At 36.2% G+C, this 16,910-nt stretch overlaps 3 protein-coding genes and 1 non-coding gene across 5 annotated transcripts; 2 read left to right on the plus strand and 2 right to left on the minus strand.

Moving 5' to 3' along the window:
* Positions 1 to 5,109: 5,109 nt before the first annotated feature.
* Positions 5,110 to 8,503, plus strand: LOC145111044 (RING/U-box superfamily protein). 2 transcript variants are annotated; one of them, XM_079047341.1, is made up of 4 exons: positions 5,110 to 6,198; positions 7,055 to 7,332; positions 7,485 to 7,543; positions 7,622 to 8,503. In XM_079047341.1, exons 2-4 carry the CDS (start codon positions 7,075 to 7,077, stop codon positions 8,400 to 8,402), a joined length of 1,098 nt encoding a protein of 365 aa, XP_078903467.1. In that variant the 5' UTR covers positions 5,110 to 6,198; positions 7,055 to 7,074; the 3' UTR covers positions 8,403 to 8,503. The 2 variants fall into 2 exon arrangements, with proteins under 2 accessions (XP_078903467.1, XP_078903466.1); XM_079047340.1 differs by having other exon boundaries at positions 5,114 to 6,198; positions 7,014 to 7,332.
* Positions 8,504 to 8,677: 174 nt separating this feature from the next.
* DET2 (3-oxo-5-alpha-steroid 4-dehydrogenase family protein) lies at positions 8,678 to 9,615 on the minus strand. The gene has a single exon (XM_079047342.1). It carries the CDS (start codon positions 9,488 to 9,490, stop codon positions 8,726 to 8,728), a length of 765 nt encoding a protein of 254 aa, XP_078903468.1. The 5' UTR covers positions 9,491 to 9,615; the 3' UTR covers positions 8,678 to 8,725.
* A 2,199-nt stretch (positions 9,616 to 11,814) lies between these two features.
* LOC145115558 (Cysteine proteinases superfamily protein) lies at positions 11,815 to 13,733 on the plus strand. The gene is made up of 8 exons (XM_079051868.1): positions 11,815 to 11,965; positions 12,052 to 12,208; positions 12,610 to 12,694; positions 12,812 to 12,875; positions 12,968 to 13,073; positions 13,194 to 13,248; positions 13,344 to 13,397; positions 13,491 to 13,733. Exons 1-8 carry the CDS (start codon positions 11,944 to 11,946, stop codon positions 13,632 to 13,634), a joined length of 687 nt encoding a protein of 228 aa, XP_078907994.1. The 5' UTR covers positions 11,815 to 11,943; the 3' UTR covers positions 13,635 to 13,733.
* A 431-nt stretch (positions 13,734 to 14,164) lies between these two features.
* LOC145118231 (U2 spliceosomal RNA) lies at positions 14,165 to 14,361 on the minus strand. The gene has a single exon (XR_013713196.1). It is a non-coding gene; the product is annotated as a U2 spliceosomal RNA (small nuclear RNA).
* Positions 14,362 to 16,910: the final 2,549 nt, after the last annotated feature.

The raw sequence follows: 16,910 nt of genomic DNA on the forward strand, positions 1-16,910 counted from the left end.
AAAAACTCTTTAGATCAAACTTTTAAAACTAATAAAATAATCATATCATTTTATCTTTTACTAAATTTGACCTAATTCAACTCATATAGCAAATGATTTAAATTTTACAAACGTCATGTTTTTTTTCCTTTTTTTTTCCAACTTGAAAATAAAACATTTGCATCAATATAACAGAAAACAACCTGGCTCTGATACCACTGTTGGGTTTTGAGCTTTCTAACACTTTTATGGTGTACATGCAACCCTATAAACCTTGGATCTATGTTTTCTCTATTATACATGCAAATATTAACTATTCCAATGTTTCATCCTAACTAGCATATTATGAAGCACCTATACTACAAAGTTCTAGTTAGATGACATACCTTTTGATGTAGCTTGATGTCTTCAAGCTTTAAGAGCTTATCCCCAATAGTGTGGAAGCCTCAAATGGAATCACAAATCACCAAAACACCTTGGAAGAACTTGAGAGAATATGTATGCACACTAAAATCGGTCCACTCTTATTTTCACACACTTGTCCCAATTTTGTGAGCCAAGGACCCCTTTATATATTATGGAGGACTAGGGTTACATCCATGTAAACCCTAATACCCATGACCTTTCATTTACATAGGATCCATGGGTTAAAAGCTCCATGGACCATCCATGAAAGCTTAGCCCAACCTAAATGAACTTGACCCATTCCATATATATAAGAGTCCATATTTAATTAGTTCTTTTTGATCACTTAATTAATTCTAAATTAATTCTTGATCAATACTAATTAAATAATATGATTCCATATTAATATATTAGAACTTATAATATATTAATATAAATCATAAATATACTATTCTCAAAAGACTATCCATATAAATTGTGCCGGTGAAGTGCAACCCAAATGGACCATGCCGGGTCGGGTCAAGTACATACCAAATATAGTTATGGACTTAGACATTAATCCAACAATTACTTTATTCCAAAGGCTACAAATTCAAATCCAGGTCCTTATTATCCTCTTAATCCTTAAAGTTATAATCTTGGTGACTTGCAATCCACCAAATAAGCTCAAACTCAAAAGGCAACAACATCCCTCCATAACAAGGGCTAGATATCATGCATGAACTCATTAGGACCATCAAGATTGAAACTTTACTGATTATGGGACCCTTTTAGCTCTAAGGGTGGCAACCCTGAGCTCAAAAACGAGATTCCAACATAAAGGTCCAAACTTGGGACCAAAACAACTCCAAAACTTCACTACACAAGATCTATGCATTCTTAAGTAAAGGTATGAAGTTTATACCTCAGAAGAGCTCCAAATGATGATGATATTCCAGATCTATGAGCTCCAAACTCCCAAGTTCTTCCTTGCCAACTTCTTCTTTTGAAAAACTCAAGCTTACATCACCAAAATAACCCTCTTGAAGACCAAATCACCCAAGGTTGAAGATATGAGACGTTCCAGGGCTTCTCTGAGGTTAGGGAACAAACATGGAGGCTAGGGTTTGAACTATAATGTTCTATAAATAGTGGCACACCCTAAATTTAGGGTTTCTGGACTCTGGACGTACGATGGGCGTACGCCAAGGAGCATCCGCGACCATTTCCCTTATACGTTGGGCGTAACCCAGCCTTACGTTGGGCGTACCCACGCACTTCCATTTCACATGCATGGCCTTCCATGCCAGCATTTCTCCTTTAGGGACCATTTATGCCAAAAACTTCCAAGCGTCATATCTTCCTCACCCGATGTCCGTTTTCGACGAACTTTATATCCACGAAAAGGTAACGAGAAACCCTACACTTCTATCAACTTTATTCCTCCTGAAGCCCACTCGAACTCAAATCCAAAATTCATGAAAAGCCCGCACCAGCGCCTTTAACAATACATTTGACTCTAAAACACAAACCGAACTCTTTTATCACACAACCTACCTTACCCATATCCCAAAAAGGCCTAAACCTTTATCCTTCAGAGCCTCAAAGCCTTCTCATACTCGGATTAAGGCACACAGGCCCTAAATCACAAAGCAATCTGGAACAGGATGTTACACGTAAGGTTTCCAGATCCGGTCGGCAACAGACCATAGATCCGAATAAACAATATCATATATAGCAAACATATAACATTTATCACATAAAAGCATTTTAGGCATCTTTCCTAAAATATACTAGTGCTCGTGTCTAAAATATGGTAGACACTCATCTCACAATCATTGCTTAGCATTCTAAGTTTAAGTCTAGAAATCCTACAAATTCCTAGTTCGCTTAAACTAATGCTCTGATACCAACTGTGACATCCCCAAATTTATGGTCAGAAAAGACCGATTTGTTTATGCTTTGTTTTATAAAATCAGAGTAATCATTTGATTAAAAGTGTTGCGGAATTTGTTCCCAGAAAACATAATAAGTACTTTATCAAAGCATTTCCAAAGAAATGCATTTTATTCGTTTTAAAACATTTGGGATGTCATGGTCAATACAGATACATAAGCATAAACAAAACTTACATTCAATTACACTAATTAGGGATGAGCATATGGACCGGGGAACCGACCGGAACCGGAACCGGCACCGGAACCGGAACCCGATGGAACCGGATACGGTCCTGAGGCTTCTGAATGATAAAATTAGAGGGTCCCTTTCGGACGTGTTATTTTTGTGGATTTTTGAAACCAGGAACCGGAACCGATATAACCGGAACCGGTAGAACCGGCAAAAACCGGAACCGTATGATGTTATTTTTCGAGGACTGGTTCCAACATTTGAAGACACGACAAGAACCGGTAGGAATCGGGAACCGGTAGAACCGCCGGGCTGGTTCGATTCTTGATTTTGGCTGAAGCCGGTTCCCGGGTCGGGGCCGGTTCCGGCCGGTTCGATCCTTTTGCTCATCCCTAACACTAATGATTTACATCTCCTTTAATCTCTCAGTGAAATATGTCTTCGTATTGATACTTGTGATACAAAGAAAACTGAGTGGGTCAGGCTTGGGAGCCTGGTGAGCACATAGGGTTTTCCCTGCGAAATATGTCTTCGTATCCTATTTATAGGAGGGGTCTGGCCTCCGAACGCAGCGCGTTCGGCTGGACTCGCATCCTATTTATAGGAGGGGTCTGGCCTCCAAACGCAGCGCGTTCCCTGAATGAACGTAGCGCATTCCCGAACGCAGCGCGTTCCACCGTGCGTCATGACTTACGAACTTCGGACTTGACATGCGACGGGACAGGCTCTGGGCTCCGAACGCGGGGCGTTCCCTCTTTGAACGCGGGGTGTTCCCCCTTTGGTAAGCGTGCCTCAAACTTCAGAAATTCATATCTTTCGCATAAGAGCTCCGTTTTCGACATTCTTTATATCCACGCGAAGGTGAGATTATGCTCTACAACTCTCGTTTAGACTCCGTCGGCAAATTTTGACTTTATTTTTATTATATTATTTTTAGTAGGCCGAGATAGGAAAACTCCGTTAGAAATTCATAACTTCTTTATCTGACGTCCGTTTTCGTCTGTCTTTCTTCCGTTGCACTACTATCGACGAGATCTTCGATTCTCGTTTAGATTGTTTCGGCTAGAAACCACTCAATCTCATATTCGAACTTTGGGCTGCATACCGCTAAGTTGGAACTTAGAAAAATCATAACTTCTTCATACGAAGTCAGATTTGGACGTTCTTTTTATGCACACTCTCGGTTTAATTTATTCTACGACTTTCGTTTAGATTGCTAAGGCCAAATATTGCTCTATCGTAAATTCACTATTTACGTCGCGCTGTGTCGTGCCGATTCTGTCGCGAAATTTCGACAGGTCATAACTTCTTCATTATAACTCAGATTTCGGCATTCTTTATATATTCAGAATCCTTTTCACGACTACTGCAACTTAGTTAAGATTACTCCTTCTGAATAATCTTCCATCAGAAAGTCATTTTTGACGCTTATCGTCTCTAAATTGACTAGCCCGGATCTGCGGGCGTTACAGTATTAACAAGGCCCATAGTCCTATCTTTTTACTTTCGACTTTAAGTATACCGAACTTAATTCATTAATTAATGCAAGAAGTCCCAAAATATAATTTTTCCCATTTTACCTTTTTTGGCTCCAAAACATAATTCAAGAGATTAGCTCACTTAACCAACATTATCATCATCCAATAAGGTCTAAACTTTATTCCCTTAAAGCCAAAGACCTTTACTTGATCGTATCATGGTCCACAATCCCAAAATAAGAAACACCCTGAAAGTGGATGTTACAAACTTCTACATCAATATGACACCAATTTTGGGTAGGCCGGGAGAGTTGGGAGTGGAGCAAAATGATTCAAGAAATTACATTTTTAGTTTACCCCATCAATTGAAATTTCAATTAAAAGGATTCAAAAGTTACCTTGGTCTGGTGTTCTTCTTGATTATTAATATATTTGGCCGATTTATGTTTCATTGTGGATTTCAGAAGCAAAGAAAAGTTTAGTGCATCATTGGGAGTTAGAGATGGGATGATGGAGGATGGTGATAGTAGGTGGTTCATTTAGGAAAAGAGTAGGGGAAGGATGCAAATGTAGGAAGAAAAAAGAAAGGTTAGGGTTCGCAGGGAGAACATCATGGAAACGAACGTGGGTAGAAGAAAGATGAAGGTTCTCGTATGTGAGGTCTTCTAGATCCACCAAGAAAACGGAACGATGTGAAGAAAAAAAGATTTGGGCATTGACAATAACAATAAATAGAGACTTAAAACGGTCAGGATTGAAATTAGATAAAATCGGTTGTCCTTCTTAAGGTGATTTTTAACCAAACTTCATCTGTAAATATATAATTACTAACTTTTACTTTAATTTAATATCTTTATTATTTTTTAAGAGTAAATTAAACGAATCGTCTCTCGTGCAGGTGCCAAAATGCACGTTTAGTCTCTAGTTTCAAAAATTAAATCGGATCGTGCCTCTCTTGCACATTTCATCCCTCGTTTATTAAACTTACATGCTTAATCCTTTGACATACATAAAAGAACTATATTGCCTTTTATATTTTACTTTTTAGTTTTATTTTAACTTTTTTATACTATTAATATATTAAGAATATAATAAATCAACAAGGTCGCACATCCTCGCATATGTCTCTCTCGTACTCTGATCATAGTTGAAATTTGAAAACCCTAAGCATCACTATCATCATCACCCACTAGACCATCACATATATATCTTCTGTCTAACTGAATATATGGACGCCTTAAACTTTTTTTCACCATATCTTCACTGTCTTCTCAATCCTCGCCATCCAACCCAATCGCCTGTAAAATGATACCAATTGTCATGGTAGTCGTCGGAAAGCTGCACATGCCTGCTCCACCACCACAGTCCTTTAACTGCACTTTCGCCTTCTCAAACAAAGCATCCGAAAAAATGGATTTGGAACTCCGATGAACCAAAACCCTTGACACGATTTATGGAATAACACATGGAGAACATCTACAAACAACATTCTTGCATTTGTATATATTAGGGTCAAGATCTGCAAACGATTTCTTCCATCGAACTCCAAATTCAAGAAATCGGTCGGAGTTGTAGTTTTCGAAGGTAAGAAGAAAACGAATGGAGTTGTGGGTTTCAACATCATGAAGTCTTTTTATGTTGATCTGTTATGGAGGTACACAGGTGGCGAATGGGGGAGATAGAAGACAAGCAAATAATAGAGCGGTGGTCTTCATCCTATTCGAATCCTCTTTCTTTTACGGTGACATGTAGTTTCTCGATCATCTTGTCTGGCGTTTTGCAAGATTTCGGTGACTTGGTTTCCAGGGAGGTAGAAGGAAAAGGGGAAAGAGAATGGGAAGAAGGAGCGGTGGGTTGGGGGTGTGGACGTGTGGTTAGGGTATTTTTTTATTTTTTTAAAAAATGATAAATAAATAATAAAAAATAAAAAATAAATTATTAAGAGAAAAATATACATTTTATATCTTCAGAGGATTCGAGTGAAAAAAAAAACAAAACAAAATATAAGGACGGTTCGAATTAATTTTAGAAATAAATACTAAAATGTGAATTTTTAGGCCGTCTAATTTTTTTTTTAAATTTTTTTTTAGAGACGTTTAAGTATGATCGAACGAGTGGACGGGTGTGGTATATAACCACCGAAAAGATCCCCAAACCTCTCGTCCGTCGTCTCCGAGTGGCGAAATTCATCGTCTCTGTTTTCATCTCATCCGGTCTGTGGACGTTGCCGGTAAGTCTTCGTTGGCTCTTTCATTAACCCACTGACACGGACATTTTGAACACAACTTCATATCAATCTAATTAGGGTTTGCGATTTCGTTAGTTTCACCACTCTGAATTTTGTGATCTTTGTATTAGGTTAGGTTTTGCTAATTTGCTGTCACTTAAACTATGTGATTGCAAACTTTTCTTTGTTAAACGAGTTTCACTTTGAACTTTTTGATGTCCAAGCATATCACGTCTTATGCTGAATCAATGCGGGTTCTGTTTCTAATTTATCTCCAATAAATTTTAGTTTGCAGCATTAGTTATGAAGTTTGATGTACTTGATTGCCCCAAAAAGATCAAAATCTACAACTGTAAATGTGGGGAATCCGGGAATACGAATACCCTTGTTGATTTTATTCTTTTGAATTAACCTAGAGAACTTTCTTTCATCTTCTTGTGCCCTGAGTGTAAGGGTGGATGAGCTAGTTACTTTAGTCTTTAATATAAGAGTTTACACATCTTGGTTCTTAGAAGGATTAAAAGCTTGTTCATTCAAGAGAGTGGTTTTTAAGATGAAAATGCAACCGCTTCTCATTCTAGGACCAAAATTTGCAACATGTTTAATGGATTAAGACATGGTTGCCTGAAAAGAATTGATAAATTAGTGATTGAAACATGGTTGTATATTTTGTCTTATGGGAAAAAACTGAAACATCATTGCATAAACAAGCATTTAACCTTTCTTTGAACGAACAGCTTCATTTTGAAAAGGATGTATAATTTCTAGTCATATTGTAATCACCCTTGCTCAGTATTGTTAAATCTTTCATCCTGCAGCTGAAAAAACATCTTTTTGTCATAATTTCTATTTGTTGAAGACTTTTGAAGGCACATAAAGATGCTTCAAATCAGACTAAGCAACAAAGCTGCAACTTCAGAAAGTGGTGGAGGAGCAAAGCTTCCATCAGGGGAGACAGTGACAGTTGCATGCCCTGACCACCTTGTTCTTGCTGAGCTTCCGGTGGCCAAGAGCCTCGGTTCTGCTAGCGGTGTTACTCTTGTGAAGACGGTTGGTCGTAGGTCCCGCCGCCACCTCGGTGAACGTGTCCATTTTTGTGTTCAATGCGACTTCCCCATTGCCATTTATGGACGCTTGGTATGTTACATGTTATATTCCACAACCACTTTCTCCACCTTCTCCTTTCCTTTCAGTATTTTCTATGATGGAATCGTTCATTCCATTGGAATCACCTGATGGAATGGAAATATGGAATAGACCATTCTTTAACAGGTTTGTGGTTGTTGCAGATTCCTTGTGAGCATGCATTCTGTCTGGATTGTGCTAGGAGTGACTCTATATGTTATCTGTAAGTAGAATGTCTTAATAAGAAAAAAAAAATAGACAACCACTAATCACTAATGAGGTTTTTTTTGGGTGATAATAGGTGTGATGAACGTATACAGAAGATTCAAACAATTAAAATGATGGAAGGAATCTTGATATGTGCAGCTCCACATTGTCTAAAATCCTTTCTTAAAAAAACCGATTTTGAGGCTCACGTATACGCGATCCATTCCGATCTCATCAACTCAAATACTCAAAAAGAAGTCAACAACGAGTCCGAACCACTCCGAAAACCAACCACCTCCGACTCAACGGTTCAAGCCCCGACCCCAAGACTGGTCCAAGACGGGCTCCAACCACCACCCATGGTTCCGGTTCCGGTTCGACCGCTAATGAACCCTAAACCCAACCCACAACCACCAATGGACACCAGACCCCATGGGTTCGATGGACCACCTTATGATTACCCAATGAATATGAATATGAGTATGGGGATGAGTATGAGTATGCCTCCTAATTTTGTGGTCCCGGTCAATGTAATGGGAGGTGGGCCCGCTTCGTTTGGTCAACCGATGTATGTGGGCCCCCCGGAAACGGGTCCTTGGAATGGGGCACCATTTGATCCTTCTATGATGATGAATCAAGGTGGTGGTGGTGGTGGAGTTGGTTTCTTTCAGGGAGGTTTATTACAAGGGGGGAATGGTGTTGGTGTTGGTAATGATTTGAGGGATGGAAGGGGGATATTGCCGCCACCACCTCCGCCGTTTGTGGGTGGTGGATACTTTGGTGGTGGTGGTGGTGATATGGGGCAACATGGACAGGGTCAGGGGTACGGGTGGCAACAAGAGAAGCGTGATGCTTTTAATGGTGGTCAAGATTAGTTTAGAATTTACAAGTATATCTTCTTGTTTGCTACTTTTGGTTTATATCTTGCTGTTTAAACTTTAAACTGATTTTTTTAATCTTTGGCTTAACTGACTCACCGTTTAGTTGTTTTTAGCTTCAAAATGAACGTTTTTACAAGGATTTCATAACAATTATGAGTCTAATGTAAATTTGATTTTTTTTCATTTTTTACAATTATCATCTGTTTAATCCTCAAGTGAGCAAATACACAAAGATGTAATCACACAAAAAACATGTATCAACAAGAATATAACTAGAAAAAGGAGTTTCATATTAATGAACACGATAATTCAACAATTCAATACACAAATGGGATTACAGCCTTCCTCCCTTTGGGATAATCTTCACCAAATTTTCCCATATACCACTTGTGATTCGCACGTGCCCTCGGCACCAAGTTGGCACACGTGTATACGAAAAACCCTAACCCGACCCATGACCCGGTCATCAATCCCCAACCCAACCACTCTACTATCTCACCGGAGTAATTTGGGCAGCTCACAAGTTCAAAGAAACCGCCTCTCGGAATCTTATACCCACCGCCGGCACTCTTCAATTTCATCAATTCCATATCTGACTTCACATTCACCGCCATACCACCCAAGAAAACCGCCAATCCAACGCAAAATCGCCACCAGAACCACTCATCGGTCCGGTAATCTGCGTATTCGGACACCCATCTGGTCTGCAAGTAAGAATTGAAGAGGTTGAATGTGAAGGCCATGAGAGCGACACTGATCGGATACCCATTTGAGAGTTTGCGGCGGAGGCGGAGAGGGTAGATGATAGTGCGGTGGAAGTAGTGGAAGATGAAAGGTGAAATGAGGATGATGGATTTTGGATCAGAACGGTGTTGGCCCAGTGGGAAGAGGAGGAGTGTGAACCATAGGGTGGGGCTTTCCATGAGGAACCAGGCTAATGGTGGGGAGATGGTGGGACCCCATCCCTTCCGGTGGTGCTTGCCGTAAGGGGCGGTCGTGAACTGGCAGGAGATGAAGGTGGGTGGTGCGATGAGGAAGTAAGAGATAACGGAGTAATGGAAGAAAGCTTGATCGGAAGGCATCTCTGCAGAAGAGTCGACTGTGATCCCTAAGAAATTGGGGTTAAATGCATCGCCTCCGATTCCGAAAAGCAAACTTCCTTAAAAAATGGTGGACAGTGGACACCGATGTGAAAACGAATAGTATATCCTTATTATTTGGTTAAGGTATTTGTTCGTATAACAATGGCTCTATTTTTTTTATTTAGTAATTTAGTAATTTTTTTTAATATCATTATAGAAGTCGTTTAACAGCAAATTTACAGGTTTGAAATCAGAATGTAATCTTTTTTCGAAGGAAAAAAAAAACAGAATATAATAGATAATGACAATTTTAATTTTGTTTCCATGAATTGATAACTTGAAATGGAAATATTATATTAAAAATATACAAATTCATACGTAATTTAATATTTCTTGTAAGGTTATATAATCCAAAATTGACGATATAATCAAAGCTAGTTTATATGTGTTAAAAAACTAAAACTGTTATACAATCAAAACTAGATTATGTTAATTAAAGGATTATATCATTATATGTTGAAACTCTTATCAGTTTACGGCAATGACAAATACGTTGTATGCCATTTTTAAATTTGAATGTTTTTTTTTAAATATAATATTATAATAGAAATGAAAATATGAAACATGTTATCATTCTTGTATTTAATCCTGGATAACTACTTGAGACTATAATAATCGACTTTGTTTTTTACTAATTCAGATAATCATGTAAGCAAATAAGAATAAGAAAAGTGATTATTAAGATAAAACATAAATTATCTACTAAGTTATTTAAGTTAGATAAAATTTAAATTATCTACTTAGTTATTGAATTTTAATATTCTTGTATTTAATCATGTATAACTACTTGAGACTATAATAATCGACTTTGTTTTTTACTAATTCAGATAATCATGTAAGCAATTAAGAATAAGAAAAGTGATTATTAAGATAAAATTTAAATTATCTACTAAGTTATTGAATTTAAATAAAATTTAAATTATCTACTTAGTTATTGAATTTTAACTCCAAGAATGGAGTTCAATGTGAGGTTAGATATTTTTTAAGACATCTTTGGAATGAAAAGAGATGCCGTTTAATGAGTTTAGACGGAATATCTTTTGTGTAGTTTTAATATAGAGAACACAATGAGGAGTTGTCATCTGCATCAAGGAACAAGTTTTATATTCATATGGAAGTTTGAATACTTGAGGTCTATGATCCACAAGAAGAGATATTGAAATTTCTTTTCAATGCATTTCAACCTCAAAGTTAGCTTCAAATCCTCTTAGCATTTGAACAATGACACATGCGAAATAGGCTCAGAGCACAATGATGGTATGGGGTTGATAATGAGTTACCGATTAGTATAGAGTTTTATATAGAAAAATCTTATTATTTTGAAAAGAATAATTATAAAGTTCTGAGCTTGACTTCCTTGGGGCTGTTGATATCTTGTTGTCGTTCTTCTCTCTTTCCTGTGCGCGCTACCTATAATAGAAGAAAATAAGGAATCGACTTATTTCTCTTGTGAAGCTCTCTCTTGTTTAGCGAAAGTCTTCTTCAGAGCTTCGAGTGACTTTTTTCTTTGCTCTTCAACAGCCCGTCACTCGAAGCTCCTCTGTCGCGCCCTAGCCGAGCGGTCATCGCCTGCACAAGCAAGCAGATTAGCTCCATCATTCCATTATTGTGCCGTCATAAAGTTTTTTTTAATAGAAAGTCTAGGTTATTTAATATTTTGTCTAAATTAACTAAAAAGTTCTTATTTTTTTTATTTTAATAGGAAATGATAGATTATCTTGTAAAATTAAATAGTTTGGACTTTTCTGTTGAAAAAAAATTAAAACTTTATCAAAAAAAAATCAAAATAATGAGATTTTTCTATATAAAACTCAATCATTTATGATTCCATAAACTTTATCTTTCTTTTATTTTTCGGTCATAATCATTAACTTCATTGTCTTCATCCTCTTAATAATCTCAATTATTCTTATCGTGAGGCGTATAGATGGTTTATATTCATGTTATATTCATGAAGCAAAAAAAGAAACAATCTCAATCACTTGTCCTAGGTTATATAGTCAGATGCAATTTCAAGGTTCGATTATTCAGATCTAGCAAATACTCTCAACCACAATTAACGTTCTTTACACCCCCCTCCAATATAAATTATTGTTTTGTGAATTCATTACTGATTCAAAGAAATTTGCTTTAAAAATGATAGGAGAATACAATAGTTTTAAAATGTTATATAAAATAAAAACTAAAATGTTAAATAGTTTTAGAAGCATTTTTTTCTATAAAACTTAAAAAACATGTGAAATAAAATCTGAAACAATATTTTAGCCCATAACTTTTGGTTATCAAGAAAACCATGGCGGCGAAACCCTCTAACGGTATAACGACGTCGTTAAGAAGTTGGTGAATCTCCTTATCCGGCACCTCTTCCAAGTCCCCGAAGGAGCAACAACATCATGGCGGCGAAACCCTCTAACGGTAACTTCGCAATCTTCTTCATCTCAATTCTCAACAGCTATAAACATGCGCCATTAATTGATAATCTATGTTTCTTTTCATGGCAGGAGTCATCCTTGAAGAACTGAGAAATGGTGTGGCGGAGTTCGAACTCGTCTCGTCTCCAGTCACTTCAATTTCTACCAACGTTTATCGGAATCCCATACGATCTGTTTTCATAACTGACCACACCCATCGATTCTTCGCGCGAATTGGACAAAAAATGTAAGTGTATTTGTACATTGAGCAATTAAATTTTATGCTGTCAATTGTTTTCGCTGTTTATTCTCAGACTATTCAGCTTTATGAAATTAGGGCAATTACAATTTACAACCCGATTCAGGGTTAAAGCTGCCTTCTATATTTGGGGCTAAATGCAAGAATCAACAATGTGCTCTCAAAATTCATTTATAGTAGCATTGCACTTTCATTTCTCCTTATTACAACACAGTACTTTGAAATCAAAATATTTCTTTCTAAGGCATTATACATAGAAAATCTTCTCATTATAGCAATGACCAATGTATAACCTCTGATGTGACCTCCCCCCTCTTCTAAGTTAGACTCTTCAGATATTCTAATTGCCATTTATATTGAATCCAATTTCTTGTTCCTTTTAAAATTAGGGAAGTTTCACCAGCATTGAGCAAAGTGGAGAGCTTTAGGGTGCATAAAGTTACTGGTGATGGACGCTGTATGTTTCGTGCTTTGGTATCATTTCTATACCCTAATGATTCTTTTTTTATAAAATGTTGAGAAAACAAACAAGAAAAGAGCAACATAAGTGTTGTATCTGTATGTATAGTTTACCAGATTAATGTCTTGTAGGTGAAAGGAATGGCTATGAACAAGAGTGTTAATCTTAGCCTCCGTGAAGAAAGAGAAAATGCAGGTTCTTTTGTGTTTCATGCATCATCTTTTGTTTTGTCATTTGTGTTAACATGTTAACCCTTAAAATGTTTTTGTTATGTGCATATGCTGCAGATGAGCTACGCATGGCAATAAAAGAGGTGTTATGTGATAATGAGAAAGAAAGACATAAGTATGAAGAAGCATTGATTGCTATCACTGTTGAAGAACCCTTAAAACGGTTAGAGATTTCAACCTTTTACTAGACATAGGGTGATTCTGATTAGTTTTTTTTTTTTTTTAATAACTAAATTCAAGTTATGTAATTTGTTAATAATTTAATTTAATTTATGATTTGTAGTTACTGTCAACGCATTGGACGACCAGATTTTTGGGGAGGGGAGTCGGAATTACTGGTTAGTATTTTAATAGAATCATAACAAAAAAAGATGGAAAAATATAATAATAATTACAATTCATCTTATTAATTAATGTGGTTTTTATTTTGCAGGTGCTTTCCAAGTTATGTCGCCAACCTATTGTGGTCTATATACCTGAACATGAGGTATAGAAATGATACCAAAGCAATAAATAAACCTTTTATTTATATATTTTTCTTAAAAAATAATAAATGAACTTTTTTTTTTTTTATTTGCAGCATTCAAGAGGCGGCTATGAATCTGGTTTTATACCAATAGCTGAGTATGGAGCCGACTTTGGCAAGGGCTCAAGAAAAGAAAAAGGCAAGAAAGCTGTGAGGCTTTTGTACAGTGGAAGAAATCATTATGATCTCCTTGTATAAATAACTTTGTATTATATTATTTGAAAATTTTATTATTTACAAGTTGTGTAACAACTTACTGTCGTTATGCTTTGTGGTTAAGAAGGGGATTTTTTTACATTTGATTTAGCATAAAGTACTATCACAAGTTCATTATTTGACTCTGTTGTTTTCATGTGATGAATGTAGAGTGCTAATGATTAATCACAAGCAAAAAGTAGACACGTAGTTAAGTTTTGTAAATGTGTTCAACTAAACCAGCGCATAGATTGTGATGTGTATCTTGATTTTGTACTACCATTCTATTTACCATGTATTCTGTAGTACCAACTTCTACTCGTTTATACAAGGAGACCATAAGTTGAATATGTTGGTGGAACTGTTAATTAAGAAAAATAATGAGTGAAAGATGCCAAAAAGACTATAAATCTACAAGCCTTGTATCTTTAGTCCCATAACGCTTGGCTAATAGCCTAATAAGTCCCATCAAAATAATGAAAATAAAAACTGAATGATCATCAACAAATGGAAATTTATTAAACCAAGTATTGGAGGGGCGAGCCAGGCCTTGGCAGTAGTGTAAGAACAAGGCGACAAGTGAAGAACCCCAGCAGCAAGCTACTGTAATGGGCCTTCCCCCATGAAAAATAAGATTATTATCGAGTAGGCCGATGGCCCACATATCAGATATTAAACTTATAAGAACAGATACTACACTTGATCTTAGCCAAAAGGCCGAGAAAGGTATGCTTATTCCGCTCCTTGGCTTCTCCTTTTATACACAGCTTTCTCTGGCTGCTTCCTTCACCCATCCGATGTGGGATGCAAAGTGCAAACGCTTTCATTGCCTTCATAGTTCATTCATAACAATAACACCACCAAAAACAACTTCATTATATTCTCTTCTTTACTTTCTATATTCAAATAAAAGTTTGAGTACATATATGTGTTTATCGATCATACTCATCATAGCATTACTTTTCTTATTTTTCTTCTGTAGAACAAATTCAGAGAACCAACATATCCAATTTCACACTATCATATCCATAATGGGTGGGTCTTTAACACACAACGGATATGGAGAAGGAGAGAGAGACCATGCTGGAGGTTTACTATTTCGTATATCATTAAACACTGCTTTGTGACCAAAAGAACCAGGATAACAGAAAAGAGACAAGTTGAAACCAAGAACCTTCAAAAAGCCTAAACTGATCAAAGACGGTTTCTAGAAGAAGAAAAAGAAAGTGGCTTGCCTAAGAACCAATACATAACGATGATTCCTACCTCTCCATTGTTCTAAAACACCATACGATTATTAAGAGCAGTTTATTTATTAACGTAAGAACCAGTTCATACTTTTACAAAATAAAACCTCACTCTGACACTAAACAAATCACTAAATGAAGAAGAAGTAAAAATCAGCAAACCATCGAATAACTCTTCATTATATAGCAACTTTAGTTTAGCAACAAGCACTTCCACTTTAGCTTTATATCACATTTAGTCCTTGTCCGCTATTCCATCTTCCAAACCCAATCCTTTAGCTTTTCATGACAAACCAACCATTATTTTATCCATACAAAGCACTAACACCGCAATTATAAGTAACTTTTCACTTTTCCTCCCAAATACAAGATTGGGTATTTGGAATATGTCTAAAACATAAAGACAATATAACTCCTTCCTTAACAAAACAGAATTATGAAAATCTATATATTAGAACTAGCTTGGTCTTAAAAAACCAAACATTGACTTCTATAATAACCTCCTTCAACTAAAATTCTAATTGAATATGAACTATAAAATGACACCGTCGAAGTAAATTGTCATGTAAGAAAAATAAACATAGTACACAATAAAATCATTTTTAACGAAACATTTTATAACGGAACAGAGAACCACCAAATGTACAAACTATCTCATGACTACATTACCAACATATGACTTTCCTAACTAAATATTAATGAAACTTGAACTATTATATCAACAGGCAACATCAATATTTAGATAAAAGTTCCACTTAAACACCAAAAAAACTACTGATTGAATAAGTATGATGGTATTCAACAACCAACCAACCTTCTCATCAAGGGCGAATCCGGCTAGTAGCCAGGGTTATATCATGCTACCCCTCAGATTTATCCAATAGATTGTGTTACTCCTTCACCATATGTTGGTGATGTTAAGGGATTTGATTTGGTAATCTTCATCGTCTTCACTTTATCAATCAGCGGCCGGTCTATCAATTTTAAGCAAATTGTAGGAAATCAGTCACCACAACATCGAAATTATAAACAAAATATGCTTGCAAGTCAGCAGTGAATCGTTCATTTATAAAGTAATAGGCTTTAATCGATGTAATTTTACATATCAAAATTTCTGAACATGTTATTCATGGTGCGTGTTCTTACTCTATTGTGGTTCTTATAATTTGAATTATCGGATTTTTCACTTATCTTAATATCTAGTTTCGCATCTTCCCCATAAATTCAATAGACTCTCACTCGTGCACGAAACAAAACCAACTAACTATATAGACAGTCCAAAAACACTCCACTACCCCTGACTACATCAACTAACTATATAGACACTTACATCTAGACGTTTTTTCTACTAAACTCACATTAACTTGTAATTTTTTTATGACTAATCGCCTGTCTCTTTGTTTTGATACGAGTTGCACTTGAGACATGCATCTAATTATTATCATATTCGTTCAGTAGTAGGTTTCTTGATCTAACTGGCATGAGATCATTAGACTAAATTAACCAACTTGTCAATGTTGTATGGGTATGGTTATTTATATATTAGTTCAATAATAGGTTTCTCGATCTAGAACTCGAATGAGATCACCAGACTAATTTGACAAACTTGTTAATGTTGTCTATTTGATTCATTTAAGTGTATGGTGATATCACATTCCCAACAGGTAGAGAAACAAATCTCGTCTTGACTATATGCGTTTATCATGTGGTTAACACTATGTTTTTGGTAATACCTTTTTATTGTCTTAATTAGAACAACGTTCGACTACATCAATATATAATGATCCACTCATTCTAAAGCCAACATATATCTCACGTTGAGAAATATATAGACACGATCATTTTGGAGATTCACCAATTGCATCGATCCAAGCAAAAGGTTAGATCAATCCAATATTCACCAACAATGAATGTACATGAATTTGTGCTCTCATCAAGACACATTTTCATCAACAATGAATAATCGTGGTTCACATTATTCCCATAACATGAATGACTAAGGGCATTTATAATAACTTAGTTGTTTATAGAT

This window comes from Lactuca virosa, chromosome 5 (assembly GCF_052849685.1).
Source record: "Lactuca virosa cultivar CGN04683 chromosome 5, Lactuca_virosa_CGN04683_v6, whole genome shotgun sequence".
Taxonomy (NCBI): domain Eukaryota; kingdom Viridiplantae; phylum Streptophyta; class Magnoliopsida; order Asterales; family Asteraceae; genus Lactuca; species Lactuca virosa.

Excerpts from the sequence above, each read along its gene's own strand:
- LOC145111044 (XM_079047341.1), top strand. The coding sequence starts at position 7,075 with ATGCTTCAAATCAGACTAAGCAACAAAGCTGCAACTTCAGAAAGTGGT. Across the intron at positions 7,333-7,484 it reads TTGCCATTTATGGACGCTTG|ATTCCTTGTGAGCATGCATT; the intron begins GTATGTTACATG and ends TGGTTGTTGCAG. Across the intron at positions 7,544-7,621 it reads AGTGACTCTATATGTTATCT|GTGTGATGAACGTATACAGA; the intron begins GTAAGTAGAATG and ends GGGTGATAATAG.
- DET2 (XM_079047342.1), bottom strand. The coding sequence starts at position 9,490 with ATGCCTTCCGATCAAGCTTTCTTCCATTACTCCGTTATCTCTTACTTC.
- LOC145115558 (XM_079051868.1), top strand. The coding sequence starts at position 11,944 with ATGGCGGCGAAACCCTCTAACG. Across the intron at positions 11,966-12,051 it reads GGCGGCGAAACCCTCTAACG|GAGTCATCCTTGAAGAACTG; the intron begins GTAACTTCGCAA and ends TTTTCATGGCAG. Across the intron at positions 12,695-12,811 it reads GCTGTATGTTTCGTGCTTTG|GTGAAAGGAATGGCTATGAA; the intron begins GTATCATTTCTA and ends AATGTCTTGTAG.